The following is a 14,113-nucleotide window of genomic DNA, read 5'->3' on the forward strand; positions in this document are numbered from 1 at the left end:
AAGAAATCATTATAATGCAGTCAAAAATTATTTACAAGGAACATAAATAATTATTTTACCTTCAGAGTCTTTCGTTCATCTGTCACGTGACAGACGCAATAAATGGATTGTTCACGTCAGATATATAACAGCTACAAGTCACAAGTGTATGCACTACTTGCTTTATGCAAGCACTATATAGGATAAATCACTATACAGGATTTACCCTATTACACTTTATCGACCCGATAGGTCAAACAGCAAACATCCACCAACAAATAGTCTATAAATAGGCTGTCTTTGAGTTCACATGAACAACGGTTAAATTATTCGTCGGGCTACAGAAGAATATCATAATTCCTCCGGTCAATTAGGCCTAAGACATCGAGAGTCATGCAGACCTATAACAACCCAGCCACAACACATTTTGGGAATAACATGCCTTACCTTAACACAGAATGGATTTCAAGGACTTTGCGCGCAGATCAATGGCCTCGTTTATATTTTTTTCGACGAATCTGTGAGTTAACATGAGTGGAATTTGCACCGCAGCGCCACCACACCTTGATGCTCATGACAAGAATAGCATGCATAGTTATCTTTATTGAAGTGAATTACCGGTAGGTTTAAATGCACCCTGCATGAATGAATGATATTTTTGCTATTTTACACATAATAATCCTTGATGATCACATTACACAAAACTGAAATTGCACGTCAAAATAACACATTGTCTATATTTTTTGAGACCTCCCAAAATTTCACAAATCACGTTTTCAGGGGAGCCCATGTCTTATTAAGGGGAGCCGAGCTCCCCTAGCTCCCCCGTAGTTCGCACCCTGCACCTGAGTAGCGGTGCACGATTGGGACCATCCTGCAAAGTTTGGGGTCAATGATTTACGTTATCTGACAGTCTACGACCCCTAGACTTTTAGGGCAGAAGAAAAAGAAGAAGATCAGTAGCCTACAATGCAAACCTTACAGTCTATGGTAGCCTACAAACACATCAGGGTTCCAGTACCTTCTGTGTTTGGACGCTAAAATGAATTGAAAATGTAAACTAAAACGCAACAGCTTTGGTAAGACCAAATACTAATTGGAAAAACTAAATAAAAGTAAAAACTAAACAAACCTATAACCATGCGGTGTGTAGTCTATTTATATTAAGAGCTGAGTCATAGAATGAAATTGCAACAAATAACTTTATTAACAAAACTTAATAAACAGCATTATGTATGGATTTTTGGAACGCGTTGGAGCTTGAAATATGCTATCATGCATGACGTTTTTTGAACCGGTTCTTTGACACGAACTGTTCGAAAGAACCGATTCGCGGAAATTGGTAGTTCCCAGACAGAAAATCTCGCGATATATCAGATTACATACCACCACATTACAGTGTGCGATAGAGACAAGTAAGATGGCGGCGCAGGAGACCCAGGCAACACAGCAGCTGTCCGTAAGCAACGGAGAGGTAAGAATAGTCGAAATAATAAAGTATAGGCGTCAGATGGACTTGTCAACGAACAGCTTTCATATAGTCCATAAGTTCACGAGAGTAAAGACTTGCCAGTACGTTTTAAAGAAGAAATCCAGATTGCCGGTGTGAATCAGCGACCCCTTTAATTCAGCATGCAGTGGGGGAGAAAACAATGTTGTCTGAGTCACGCAGGGTCTTGTCCGATTGTGTGACGTCTTATTACCGGCACATCTCCTTTTTAACAAATCTCAATTTACACCATTTTCTATCAAACAGGCTGTAAGTTATTTCAAAAACGAGTAAACTACTGCTCCCTTTGACAGCATTTTAAGGCATCATCACGTTTGAAAGCGTATTTGATGCCCTCAAACGCTGTCTAGCTAGATAGCTGACTTTGGCTTTAAGAAACAGCCTATATTGTATATGGTTGTTCAGAAACTTCTATATACTGTTATGAGCTGATGTCTATGAGTTTATCATTCTTAGCATGCTGGCTAACTAGCTGCCTAGCTCTTTCGTTAGCTTCACATGTCAAAGCAGTTTAAAGATGGCAGTATTGTGCAATCCTGGTCACTAATCTTCCAGTTAGACCGAGTAACGTTAGTGATACAATAGCACGTGTCTTGGGTGCAGTTGGAGGAACTGTAACTTAGTTAGAAGTTTTGTAATGATTATAGTATGCTGTGTTTCGTCAGCTAACGTTAGTCAGCTAACGTACTTGAGTAAATGGCTTAAGTCATGGATGATCAGCCCTGTTCATAGAGATCTGCTTTCATACAGAGATTTCATACTGTAATTTTCTAGCGAACACAAAGACTTTGGTTATCCATTTCTGGTGGGGTTGGTCTGAGTTAGACTTAAACGCTCAGGAGGGAGAACTTACTATTGGCCTGCTGCTGAATTAAGCAGCAAGGTTAGCTTCACTCATCTGGATGAATAACCCTGTGGTTACTGATTACACAGGTTATAAAGGTCATATATGTGTTATGATTAACCATAGACATTACTCAGGTTTACAACACTTTTTCCAAAACAAAAGTGGGCTGCCAAATGTAAACAACTGGATAACAGTTTCTCAGTAGAGCAAGTATCTTGTTATTTTTATTGGAAACAAAGAAAACTGGGCTGATGTAATTTATATATCTTTTTGAGTTTAATTCATCTTGCTTGGTTTTTTCATGTGCAATGTGTTTTTTTTTTTTCATCATTATGTTCATTAGCACTAACCAAGCTCTATGGGGTTTCTGTAAGTCAGGGTTTCTCAAACTCGGCCCTCCAGGACCGAGTTTGAGAAACCGTGCTGTAAGTGAACTGGTTAAATTGGTTATGTTGACAAAATTACCATGACAACACAGCATTTGGGTCTCCACCTTTTCCAGAAAGGCCATTCCATCGTCTGTGATTAGGTTAGCCTAACCTTTGTCATAACATCAGAAAGCTACAATGGACTTTGATATTAGTGTTGAGAACAATAGAGGTCTTAGGACTTAGCCTTGGGGGACCCCGTATTCAGAAAGAGGATTGGCTGCCTACGTTCATTGCCTGAGGTCTGTCAAGAAGAACAGTAAGTCCAGGACCCACTAATAGAGAGTTTTAAGATTAAAATAAATTCTACACAAGTGCATAAACGTTAATATCATCCCAAGCTTGATTTCACATGTTGGTTTTGTGTTCAGAGTCAGACCACAATTTGTATTCTATATTCTATATGTAACTTGGTGACAAGCCTTTTGGGATGTATTGTTGTCATGTCAGAGCTGTTATTTCTCATCTTTAGACAACTGGATTGTAAACAGAATCATTGTGGTCCCTGTAGTGTGTCAAATCTAAATAATTTCCTAGGCAATTTACTTTTAGCTGATCAAAAAAAAAAAAAGGGGGGAACAGTGGGAATACAGAGCTAGATGAAAGCTACAGTCGTCTCTTTATGAGCTTGTGAAAATACATTTATGGTAATCATGATATCTTTCTTTCTTGGTCATGGTTGAAACTGGTCACGCTTAGTTTTCTTTAGATTGAGTTGATGGCAGACTTCTATCAGGCTTTCTCATTTTCAGAAAACAGCAGCAGTTTTTGTCGGTATAGGACACACACACACACACAAATGCCTGTGGCTTTGTTTTCTCTAATTAATATTTCCTGTTTTGTCAGTACAGGTTTAGCTGGCACCCTACCAAATGTCAGAGTATTATATAACCAAAACTAAAGTGCAAAATTTGCAGAGATTTAAAAAAACACACAAAAAAAACAGTTGTTAAGGGCACAATGATAAAAGGTTTGTTCTATCTTTTTGTCTAACATCTTTATCACAATGTGTAGTATAGTAAATGTTCATGGTAAATCACTGTTCAATGCTCTGTGCAGGTGAGCAGTAATGGGGCTGCTCCCTCAGGTCAGGAAGCTCAGACAGTGGCGACTGCACAGGACCCCCAACAACAGCAGCAGCAACAGCAACCCAATGCCTGGCAGGTGATTAAAGGTGTCCTCTTCAGGTGAGTCCTTAATGTGAACCTAATTGATTGTTTAACTTTATAATTGTGTGGGGTTTTTTTTCTCCATGGTGTCCACGCATGTACTTTCAGAACACACTTTGGTCCCCTGACAGAGGTGGTTTGTTTTGTAAAACTGTAATGTGGATGGCAACTTATAGTCATGCGGTTGGGTTTTAGCTTGGTATGCTATAATGTTTCAATGCACTTGAACAGTTTAATTTGGTCATATTTATGCAAATAAATGACACGGGTTGCAGTGATCAACATTGGTTTTGGATAATTGTCAACATTTATTGGTATTGCCTGCTGGAGATATTGCAACAACCCCAATGTGAGCCCAGAGGACTATATTACTCAATGGGCGTCCCGTGAGGGGAAAGCGACTGAACGTCAGAGTTGTTCTGGGTGCTCTAATTGATGTCAGGGGGTTTGCATACTTAACTTCGCATACTTATGCAATATATATATATTTTTGGTTTAAATGTTTTATTTATTGTCACAGGTACAGTCATTACCTTGACCAGTGGTATTTTAAATTCACTTTACTCATACTTAAGGTGGGCTGAAATGGACTGTTTTATGGAATACTTTCTCAAATAATAGGTGACAATATAACGCAACTGTGTTGCATCATGAGTTTCGGGATTACTACACCCGAACATCGTATAACTGAAGTCTAATATGAGTTTGCTTTTGTGTTTGTGTATTATTCAGGATTTTTATCATCTGGGCTATAAGCAGCTGGTTCCGCAGAGGTCCATCAACTCCAGATCCCACCACTCCAGCTGGAGCTCCGCGATTGCCCAGCAGAAACCTCTTCCCCAAGGACACCCTTATGGTATTCATAATCAAGACCTTTCCCATCTGCGTTTTACATATATAACCAGGATATATAATCAACCACCTAACCAAATCCTGAGTAGGGCCAGGTTTGTAGCTGCTTTGATAACACGATGTTCTCTGTTACCTGTCTTTTCACAGGATTTATATGTATACATCTCTGAGAATGAGATATTTACAGATTTTAACAATACAGAAGCATTATTCTGGTACCAGCAAGATCTGGTTTATGGAGACTGGTCTACAGGGGACTTGGGGGATGGCTGCTACGAGCATTACCAAGAGCTGGACATCTCTGAGGTGGGACGTGAATACTTGCTGTAAATGTGAATGCAATATATCTGAGAGATGCATGGTTTTAAAAGAAGTGACATTCGTTTTTAAATGAATGAATAGAATTATATTTAGTAGGCACTGTAAAAATCCAATAACATAATTGTATGTGTATAAAATCCTTGTGTTGAGGAACTGTTACTGATGGCCCGTCTGTTTTTGTTCATACAGAGTTTGAAGCAGAACGGCTCTATATACATCCACATTTACTTCACCAAGAGTGGCTTCCACCCAGACCCCAAACGGAAGGGCCAGTACCGCAGGCTATCCACGGTCCATACCACTCGAAGTGAGTTTGTCCAGTTTTTGCCTTTGTTTCTTGCACTCTCTCACTCACATCTGTGACACGCGTGTTTTTGCTGCTCACACGTTCGGCTGTGTCAGCAGGCCTGTAATAACACATTATCAGTGCATGGGTGAACCCACTTTAAAGCCTAGAGCCTGTTTTCACACACTTCCACTTCAACAGTGCTCAACAAGTACAAGAGGAGGAAGTTCCTCAAGACCAAGAACCTGTTGACGGGAGAAACAGAAGCTGATCCAGAAATGATCAAGGTAAGTTTGAGACACAAGCTCTTTTCCAAAACCTTGAGCTGCCTCAGTGAAATAAGTTAATCGACATTGCTCTTGGATCTTCCACCATCCATTTTCCCCATGCTGTGCATTCTGGGATTGCCTTGTCAATGAAGGACACATAGGATGTGAAGTTTTGCTATGTTTGTGCATTCTCAGCGGGCTGAGAGTCATGGGCCTGTGGAGATCATATCCCATTGGCATCCCAACCTCACTATCAACATGGTGGACGATCACACAGCTTGGGTTAAAGGCTCTGTCCCCCCTCCCCTTGACCAGCGTAAGTTATATTTTGTGCTAAACTGCCTCATATTATTATGTCCAAAGCAATAGACCAGGGCTATTCAATTAGCTTCATTCGAGGGCCGGATTATCAAATCTAAAAGTTGAAGTGGGCCGGTGGGTTGGTTTGGGGGCTTAGCTTATTTATTGAAACATAACATTTTCAATAAATAAGTTAAAGTAACCCTAAAAAAGTATGGATCATTAAATTGATCAAAATTGACAGTAAAGACTTTAACATTATTACAAAAAAATTCTATTTAAAAAATCTATATGAATATGTACTTTCTGTTCAAAGAATCCTTTAAAAAATTATCACAGTTTCCCCAAAAATATTAAGCAGCACAACTGATTTCAACTGATAATAATAATAACAATAATAATAAAAATCAGTACAATTACAATAGGGTTTCAGCACTTCGTGCTTGAACCCCTAATAATAATAATTGTTTCTTGAGCAGCAAGTCAGCATATCAGAATGATTTCTGAAGGATCATGTGACACTGAAGACTGGAGTAATGATGCTTAAAATGTATCTTTGCATTACAGAAAAAAAAAAAAAAAACTTTTAATATATGTCCAAATAGAAACTGATATTTAAAATTGTAATAATATATCACAATACTGTTGTTTATACTGTATTTTTGATCAAATAAATGCAGGCTGGGTGAGCATAAGAGACTTATTTCAAAAACATTTAAAAATCCAACTGACCCCAAACTTTTGAACGTTAGACTGATCTAGAATCACCTCTGGTTAACCTGAGCCCTTCTGTTTCTCTCAGATGTGAAGTTTGATGCAGTCAGTGGAGACTATTATCCCATTGTTTATTTCAATGACTACTGGAACCTGCAGAAGGATTATTACCCTATAAATGAGACCCTGGAGAATCTGCCCCTTCGCCTCTCCTACTGCCCCCTGTCCTTATGGCGCTGGCAGTTATATGCCGCCCAGAGCGCCCGCTCCCCCTGGAACTTCCTGGGAGAGGAAACTTATGAGCAGTCAGATGAGGACCAGGATTCTGTTAAGGTCTGTACCTGCACTCAAGAGAATATCGGTTTTATTTTATTTGTATATCATTTGTAGCTGATCACTTTTGACGTTTGATACATGGGATATTAAAACGTAAAAAATGTGCTTTCGATTTTTCATACTTCTGAAGGTAAAAGTTAAATATTACTTAGATAATGGACCGATGTTTTTTGTTTAAATCAATATTCACACTTTAAAAAAAATATAATGTTGGAACTACAGGCATTTGAGTGTTTTAAGAATACTACCCATTACACCACATGTAGCTGTATTTATTTAGTGTATTTTTTCATATTAACTCATTTTTTTATGTCCATAAGCAACACAATATATTAAATGGTCAAAAAACAACAACAACATTTAGACCAGTTAGATCACAAAACAACCTGACATAGCGTTAATGATGATATTATTATTATTATTATAATTATATACTCATGAAAAATTCATTTATTACCCCCAGGGCTAAGAAAAAGGTTTTCTTTTAGTTTAATTATTGTTAAAATGCAGAAATGAAATGCATTTTGGCTATTGGAACCACACATTTTTTTAATTGGAAAAATCTGTATTGTTGTGTTCAGTTATAACCTCCTCAGCCTGACTCATGAATATTAATTGAGTGATGTAATGTTAAAATTACAAGCAGAGTAACTACTTTGAGAAATGCCATTAAAAGGTCTTGTGCTAATATGCTTGCTTGTTACCTGAACAGGTGGCTCTACTCGAGACCAATCCATACCTCCTGGGCCTGACCATCGTGGTTTCCATCGTCCACAGCATTTTTGAGTTCTTGGCCTTCAAGAATGGTAAATAAATACTGATGTATATACGTGTGTTAATTGATCGAGACTTGTGGGTTCTGGTGTCTCTCATTTCACTTTCTCTGCAGATATCCAGTTCTGGAACAGCCGCCAGTCTCTCGAGGGCCTGTCTGTGCGCTCCATCATATTCGGGGTGTTCCAGTCTCTGGTAGTGCTGCTCTATATCCTGGACAACGAGACCAATTTCGTCGTCCAGGTCAGCGTGTTCATCGGCCTGCTCATCGATTTCTGGAAGATTACCAAAGTCATGGACGTCAGGGTGAGATGATGCCACTAACCAGGCGTTTTGGATTACTTCACTTTAATGCCTAGGCTTGAATTCTTCGATCTCGATGTTGATTCTTGTTTTTCTTTTCCTAGCTGGACAGAGAGAACAGGATTGCTGGAATTGTGCCACGACTGACTTTTAAAGACAAGTCCACATATGTGCAGTCTTCAACCAAAATCTATGATGATGTAAGAGACTTTTAAGCTGCGCATCCACATCATTTATACAAGTTACAAGTTTTATGATTCATTTGTTTGTTTTTTCCCTCCCCAGATGGCCTTTAGGTACCTGTCCTGGCTGTTGTACCCTCTCTTTGGGTGCTATGCAGTTTATAGCTTATTATATGTGGAACACAAAGGCTGGTACTCATGGGTGCTGAGTATGCTTTATGGGTTCTTGTTAACCTTCGGTAAGTGTGGCTTCACTTCATGTTTGTAATGGCTTCATTTGATTGCATTTCTAATAATTGCAAGAATGCTCAGAGTCTGTGCCCACATCCAATCAGAAATGGTGATTAGATGCTTGAGGAATAAGCTTACAAAGGGGAATTTCACTTTTTAATCTTCAAGGCCCAAAGGATTTTCTACAGTTCTGTAAACAGAAAAAGAGAGCACTGTCTGCAACACGGACACACAGTCACGTGTGGAATCCAGTAGTTAGCCTGGAGGCAGTTAATGTATGTTGACATATTGATATTTAACGATTTCAGAATGAAAGTAATGGGAAAACGTTTTCTTTTAACACTCAGATGCAGCTTTTTGATCTGTTTATATGGGGTTCTGAGTTAGTTTGAACTTCTTGTTCTTTACGTTTATGCATTTTGCAGATGCTTTTATCCAAAGCGACTTTCATTGCACTCAAGATTTACATTTTCATGCATTTCCTAGGAATCAAACCCATGACCCTAGCTTCACTAATCTGTGTCGCTAATAGTGTTGCTTGTAGTTCTGTTTGGTGATGCTAGTATAACAGAAATTATACATTTCAGCATTAAGAAGTTACAAAACTTGTCATTTAAAAATATTTTGTGAAGTACTTCCTGTTAACTAATTAACTAACGCTTTAATTAGTGTGCTTGACAGCATGTTTTGCTTGATTTTAGAATGTTTGGGTGGGAAAATGTGTGCATTTAAATTTAAGGACAGCTGTTAAAGCTATACACGTTCAGATTGACCTTTGCCCTGTGTTTTTTGCTTTTTTTGTTTTTAGCTTCTCACCTTGAGCGTTAGATTTTTCTATTGGCGTGTCACGTTAAAAATAAAGAGAACCTATTATGCTTTTTTTACATTTTCAACTTTCTTTAGTGTGTAATGTTGCTGTTCGAGCATAAAAAGGCTCTGCAAAATTACAAAGCACAGTCACTCCAAAGAGAGTTATTCTCTATATCAGTAAGCACTGTTTCCGAACTCCCTGAAACGCCTCCGTTGTGGTCTTGAGTTTTCTTACACGGCACAATTTTAGTAATTACCGCATAAGGCATACGAAAAAGAGGGCGAGCCCCTAGTTGAGTTACGTTAGTAGTGTGTTGAAACTTATGGTTTGATGTGGTTGACCAATCATTACACACTTTTCCATTGCGCTCTTCAGAAGAAGGGTTTTCATAGAAGCAGAAACTAAAAAGAGCATTACTGACTGACTGGGAAGATTGACCTGTACATGCATCATGTTTCCTACAGGCTTCATCACCATGACACCACAGCTCTTCATCAACTACAAGATGAAGTCAGTAGCTCATCTTCCCTGGAGGATGCTCACCTACAAGGCCCTGAATACCTTTATAGATGACTTGTTTGCCTTTGTCATCAAGATGCCAATGATGTACAGAATAGGTTGTCTCAGAGATGGTACGTGCTCATACGTTTCCTGTTGACGATATGATTCAGTGTCATGACGATTAGTATCTTAATGCTGCTAGTATTTTTCCACTATATAATCAGCTGTGCCGCCGTTTCTCCACAGACGTTGTCTTCTTCATCTATCTGTACCAGCGCTGGATTTACAGAGTGGACCCCAACCGTGTCAACGAGTTCGGGACCAGCGGAGTCGACCCGACCAAGGACAGCTCAGCCCAGCCAGGAGCTGCCGAAACAACCGCTGCCATCACAGATAAATCAGAGGGGGAGAAGAAAAATGATTAACCCCTTTTAACCCCCTCTCTTGCCCTCTGGTCTTGCGAAGGTGTGATAATGCATCTTCAAGGCTGAATTTATGTTTAATTGTCAGGGAAGGGAACTGGAGTAATGGTATTACGTAAAAGACTGCAGGAAAACGCAGTTCCTCGTTTGTGTGGGATCCACAGGAAAAGAAATATTTAATGTAGAGTTCCTGAAATCATTCTTTTTCAATCTCCCATATTTTTGCAGTCAAAGTGAAGTAAAATGTGATGTACTGTATTGTATATTTTTGGGTTGGTAACACTAATAATTTGAAGGGTTAGGTGGTCCATAATTAAATCCCATTGGCTGGAGTGAATAGGGTGAGTGCAGTACATATCATTTAGTTTTTTTGAAGTATAAGAGTTAGGAAAAGAGGCCAAATGCAGCCTCCCTGTTCTCCTGATTCTGTGTTCTTATTTTCTGTTCATTCCATGTGTGAAGGGATACCAGGAAGCAGAGTTGTGTAGTGTAGGATGGAGGAGGCCAAGAAAAAAAAAAAAGCCAATTCTGTTCAAACGCTACCCCTGTGCAAGACAGAGACTTTACACGGTTTTAAAACAAGAATTGATGTTGCAAACTTGAACAAAAAAATAAAGAAATAACAGCCTTGTAGGTATTAATATATAAGTATATATTAATATTATTAATTACTGATCATGATTATTTTCTAAGCCTCTAAATTTTCTTTTGTATGTCCTAAAACTGTACAGCATCTCAGCTTGTAAAACGTAATCATGCTGACGTCAAACATCTAGCAATAGCTGAATTGCCAGTTTTCTGAGAACTAGTTACTTTACATCCACACTCCACAGTTGGACCACCATGTCACGTCCGGCTCGACACAGCACAGTCCAAGAATGCGCGAGACGCAATGCCTGTTATGTTTTTTGTTTTTTTTTGTGCCGTAATTCTGAATTGATTAAGCTTTTATTTTGGTACGTTCCAAAATTTCATCACTCATGTTTATAGTAAAGCATAAGTGCAGTTTAAAGTGGACATTGTCTTAATTCATGTCTCAAGACTTGTGTATTTGCATTTTGGCTTTTAACAGGTGTGACATTGGTCTCATAAAAACATTAAATACATTCAAGGAACATACACATTTTGTAAAGATTTGAAACTGAAACCACTCAATGAACCAGGAGACTTTTGCCTCCATAACTGCTTTTTATAATATATATATATATATATATATATATATATATATATATATATATATTAGTATTAAATATTAAACCAGAAATGGTAAAAATATTGATTGAATTCACAGGGCAATTATGGTTTTAGCATAAACTAATGGCAGATTTACATTTGAGCAGCACATTTGGATTTATTAGGGTTGTAAATGAGTGTTTTTATAATAAAGCAGTATGATAATGGGCCCTAAAAAGATAGAAGTATTACCTTCTAGTCATGTTACACTTCTGGAAGCCTCAAATGTATGGAATATAGCTTTTGTTTGTGAAAAATCTGTAGAACTGTTTTTGAAAAGCTTGGCAGAATTCTGGATGATACAAATCGAGTCACCAACCTAAAATTATTTAAAATACGTGTTTTCACCTACTGTACAACATTATAAACCAATAATGATCCCTGGAGCTAAACCAAATCAAATCTCTTCTTTTTTTTTTTTGAGCAATGATCATATTCATAAATGTAAAAACATTGAATATGCACAACATTTTAATGCTGTGCTGACACCTAGCGCCCGTAGTAGATGCAGCATCACGCAAAAGCTTTTTGAAGAGAAATGCTTTATTCGCCCTCTATTGTCATAATCATTTATTTGCAATTATATAAAGAGTTATATTCAATTCGTGTGAGCAACATGGCGGCCACTAGAAGGCTTCGTGTAAAATCATGTCATATTTTTTCAAAGAATTTAATTATGTGCGTAAAACCTGATGTTTATTTTCTAATAAATAAAATAAGATCTAGAAATAAACTTTACAAAAGTAAAACTAATTCACAAACGTTCAGCTCTCAACTTATCCTCACATTTATTTATAAATATGAAGGAAATTTAACCTCAGAAATATTACAAAAGGCTCGATTTAAACAAGAAAACATTTAATTAAAGCTCTTTATATATTAAAAATATTTTGCTTCACAATAAAAATTGCAAACATTTACAATATTAAACTTACAAAACATCATTACAATAAAACAGATCTAAATATAACGTACTTTGTCGAGCAAATTCACAATAAGATCAAAGAAAGTTCATTGACGAGCTGATCTGCGGTCGGTCGGATGTCGGGGTCGCCGTCCCAACACCGGCTGATCAGCTTTTCACATGTCTTTCCAGAAGATGACTGAATAAAAACATCCCTTGTGAGTGACGGGCGCAGATTATACGCCACAACAGCGTACAGAATACACTGCCTGTCTCCCTCATACGGCGACTCTCGGGTGAGGAGCTGCCACATTGTGATGCCAAAAGAATAAATGTCCACGCGCGTAGAAACTTCCTCACCTTTCAGCAGCTCGGGCGCGCGGTGAGTGAACGTGCCGCCGATTTCACTCAGATGCGTCACGGTGTCGCTTTTGCTCGATAGTTTAAGAGAACACCCGAAATCTGCGAGCTTACAGACACCCTGTTGTGATACTAAAACATTGGCAGGTTTTAAATCCAAGTGGACTGTGACATGCGCGTGCAAGTGCTGGAGCGCGCGGGCGATGTCTATTGAATATTTCACGCACTTGTCCATAGGCAACGGGGCTGCGAGTCCGTAAATGACCTGATGTAGGTTTAGCGCGCCTGCGAACTCCATTACAATCGTTCCGATGTTGTCTTTGGTGTTGAGGTGCGCGGGTGTGCACGTGGTAGCCGCAATCACGCGCACAATGTTTTGATGGTGCAAGTGCGCTGCATTGAGTTCCGCCCAGAAACTCTGCCTCGAAGCCAGTTTGTTTTTCACACATCTCACTTTTTTCACAGCCACAGTCTCGCCAAAGTATGTGCCTTTGAACACCATCCCGAATCCACCGCTGCCGATGGGCTCCAGAGCCTGCAGTTCTCGCCAGTGGATCACAGAAGACCACAGTCTGTGGGCGATTTTACCGTGAAACGTGTTTATGGGAACACGCAGAGTACATCCACTCGCAGTTTTGGTTAGCGGGCTACTGCACGCGCCAAACTTGAGCCCAAAATCCTTTGGCAACAGTCGGGTGATGGGGATTGGCGACGGCATAGTGCATGGTGACCTCAAAGAGCTGTTGGCTGATTGCTGATTGCTTCGCGTGGGAGAGTTCACGTGATCATTTTTATGCACGTCTGTCATATGACCATCACAGGCCGAGGGAAAATGTCAAGACTGAGAAGTTTTGGTATTACGTAAAAGTTTACTCTAGAGATCTAATTTGTATGATATGGGAAACTGTTCTCTCTGTGTAGGCGGTATTTTAACAAAGGCCTAGCGATAAATAAAACAATTATGTAAAATAACTCTAAATCACACGCGTTATTTGCAGCTATTGGCTCACCCGTTTCTACTTTACCAGTGCTGTATTAACCGAGGCTGACGCAATGATGAAAACAACAAGCGCAATGTGCCTCATTACAGCCTGTTATCCTGCAATATTTACTCTAGATCACGTGACTTTCAACTCTCTCTCTCTCTCTCTCGCTCTCTCTCTCTCTCCACTACTTGTTGACACTACACTAAAGGTGTTCTGTGTGTCCACGATAATTTAAATATTTATATTAATATATACTACTGCTAATATTAATTGTACATAAGTAATTTAATAAATTAAATCATGCGTTTTTGATTATTTAACATTTTTATTTTTAAATAATTGTTGCGTTTATAGGCTATAATATAAAGTAAATAAATGATTATTATTTTTAGGCT

The 14,113-nt window shown here is 38.7% G+C and overlaps 2 protein-coding genes across 2 annotated transcripts; one reads left to right on the forward strand and one right to left on the reverse strand.

The window, feature by feature from the left end:
- The first annotated feature begins 1,360 nt into the window (after positions 1–1,360).
- On the forward strand, positions 1,361–11,247 carry clptm1 (CLPTM1 regulator of GABA type A receptor forward trafficking). Its single transcript, XM_084418148.1, has 14 exons — positions 1,361–1,453; positions 3,824–3,951; positions 4,666–4,789; positions 4,933–5,091; positions 5,296–5,413; positions 5,594–5,679; positions 5,857–5,977; positions 6,764–7,008; positions 7,724–7,817; positions 7,901–8,091; positions 8,193–8,288; positions 8,374–8,509; positions 9,777–9,944; positions 10,060–11,247. Exons 1-14 carry the CDS (start codon positions 1,400–1,402, stop codon positions 10,236–10,238), a joined length of 1,899 nt encoding a protein of 632 aa, XP_084274274.1. The 5' UTR covers positions 1,361–1,399; the 3' UTR covers positions 10,239–11,247.
- Positions 11,248–12,309: 1,062 nt separating this feature from the next.
- On the reverse strand, positions 12,310–13,915 carry mos (v-mos Moloney murine sarcoma viral oncogene homolog). Its single transcript, XM_084418079.1, has one exon. It carries the CDS (start codon positions 13,538–13,540, stop codon positions 12,458–12,460), a length of 1,083 nt encoding a protein of 360 aa, XP_084274205.1. The 5' UTR covers positions 13,541–13,915; the 3' UTR covers positions 12,310–12,457.
- Between the last annotated feature and the right edge of the window lie 198 nt (positions 13,916–14,113).

Source organism: Rutilus rutilus (assembly GCF_951802725.1).
Source record: "Rutilus rutilus genome assembly, chromosome: 9".
Classification (NCBI taxonomy): Eukaryota; Metazoa; Chordata; class Actinopteri; order Cypriniformes; family Leuciscidae; genus Rutilus; species Rutilus rutilus.

Bases quoted from the DNA above. Each gene is read 5' to 3' on its own strand.
- clptm1 (XM_084418148.1), top strand. From the start codon at position 1,400: ATGGCGGCGCAGGAGACCCAGGCAACACAGCAGCTGTCCGTAAGCAAC. The intron at 5,978-6,763 runs GTAAGTTATATT...TGTTTCTCTCAG, and splicing joins CCCCCCTCCCCTTGACCAGC to ATGTGAAGTTTGATGCAGTC. The intron at 9,945-10,059 runs GTACGTGCTCAT...GTTTCTCCACAG, and splicing joins AATAGGTTGTCTCAGAGATG to ACGTTGTCTTCTTCATCTAT.
- mos (XM_084418079.1), bottom strand. From the start codon at position 13,540: ATGACAGACGTGCATAAAAATGATCACGTGAACTCTCCCACGCGAAGC.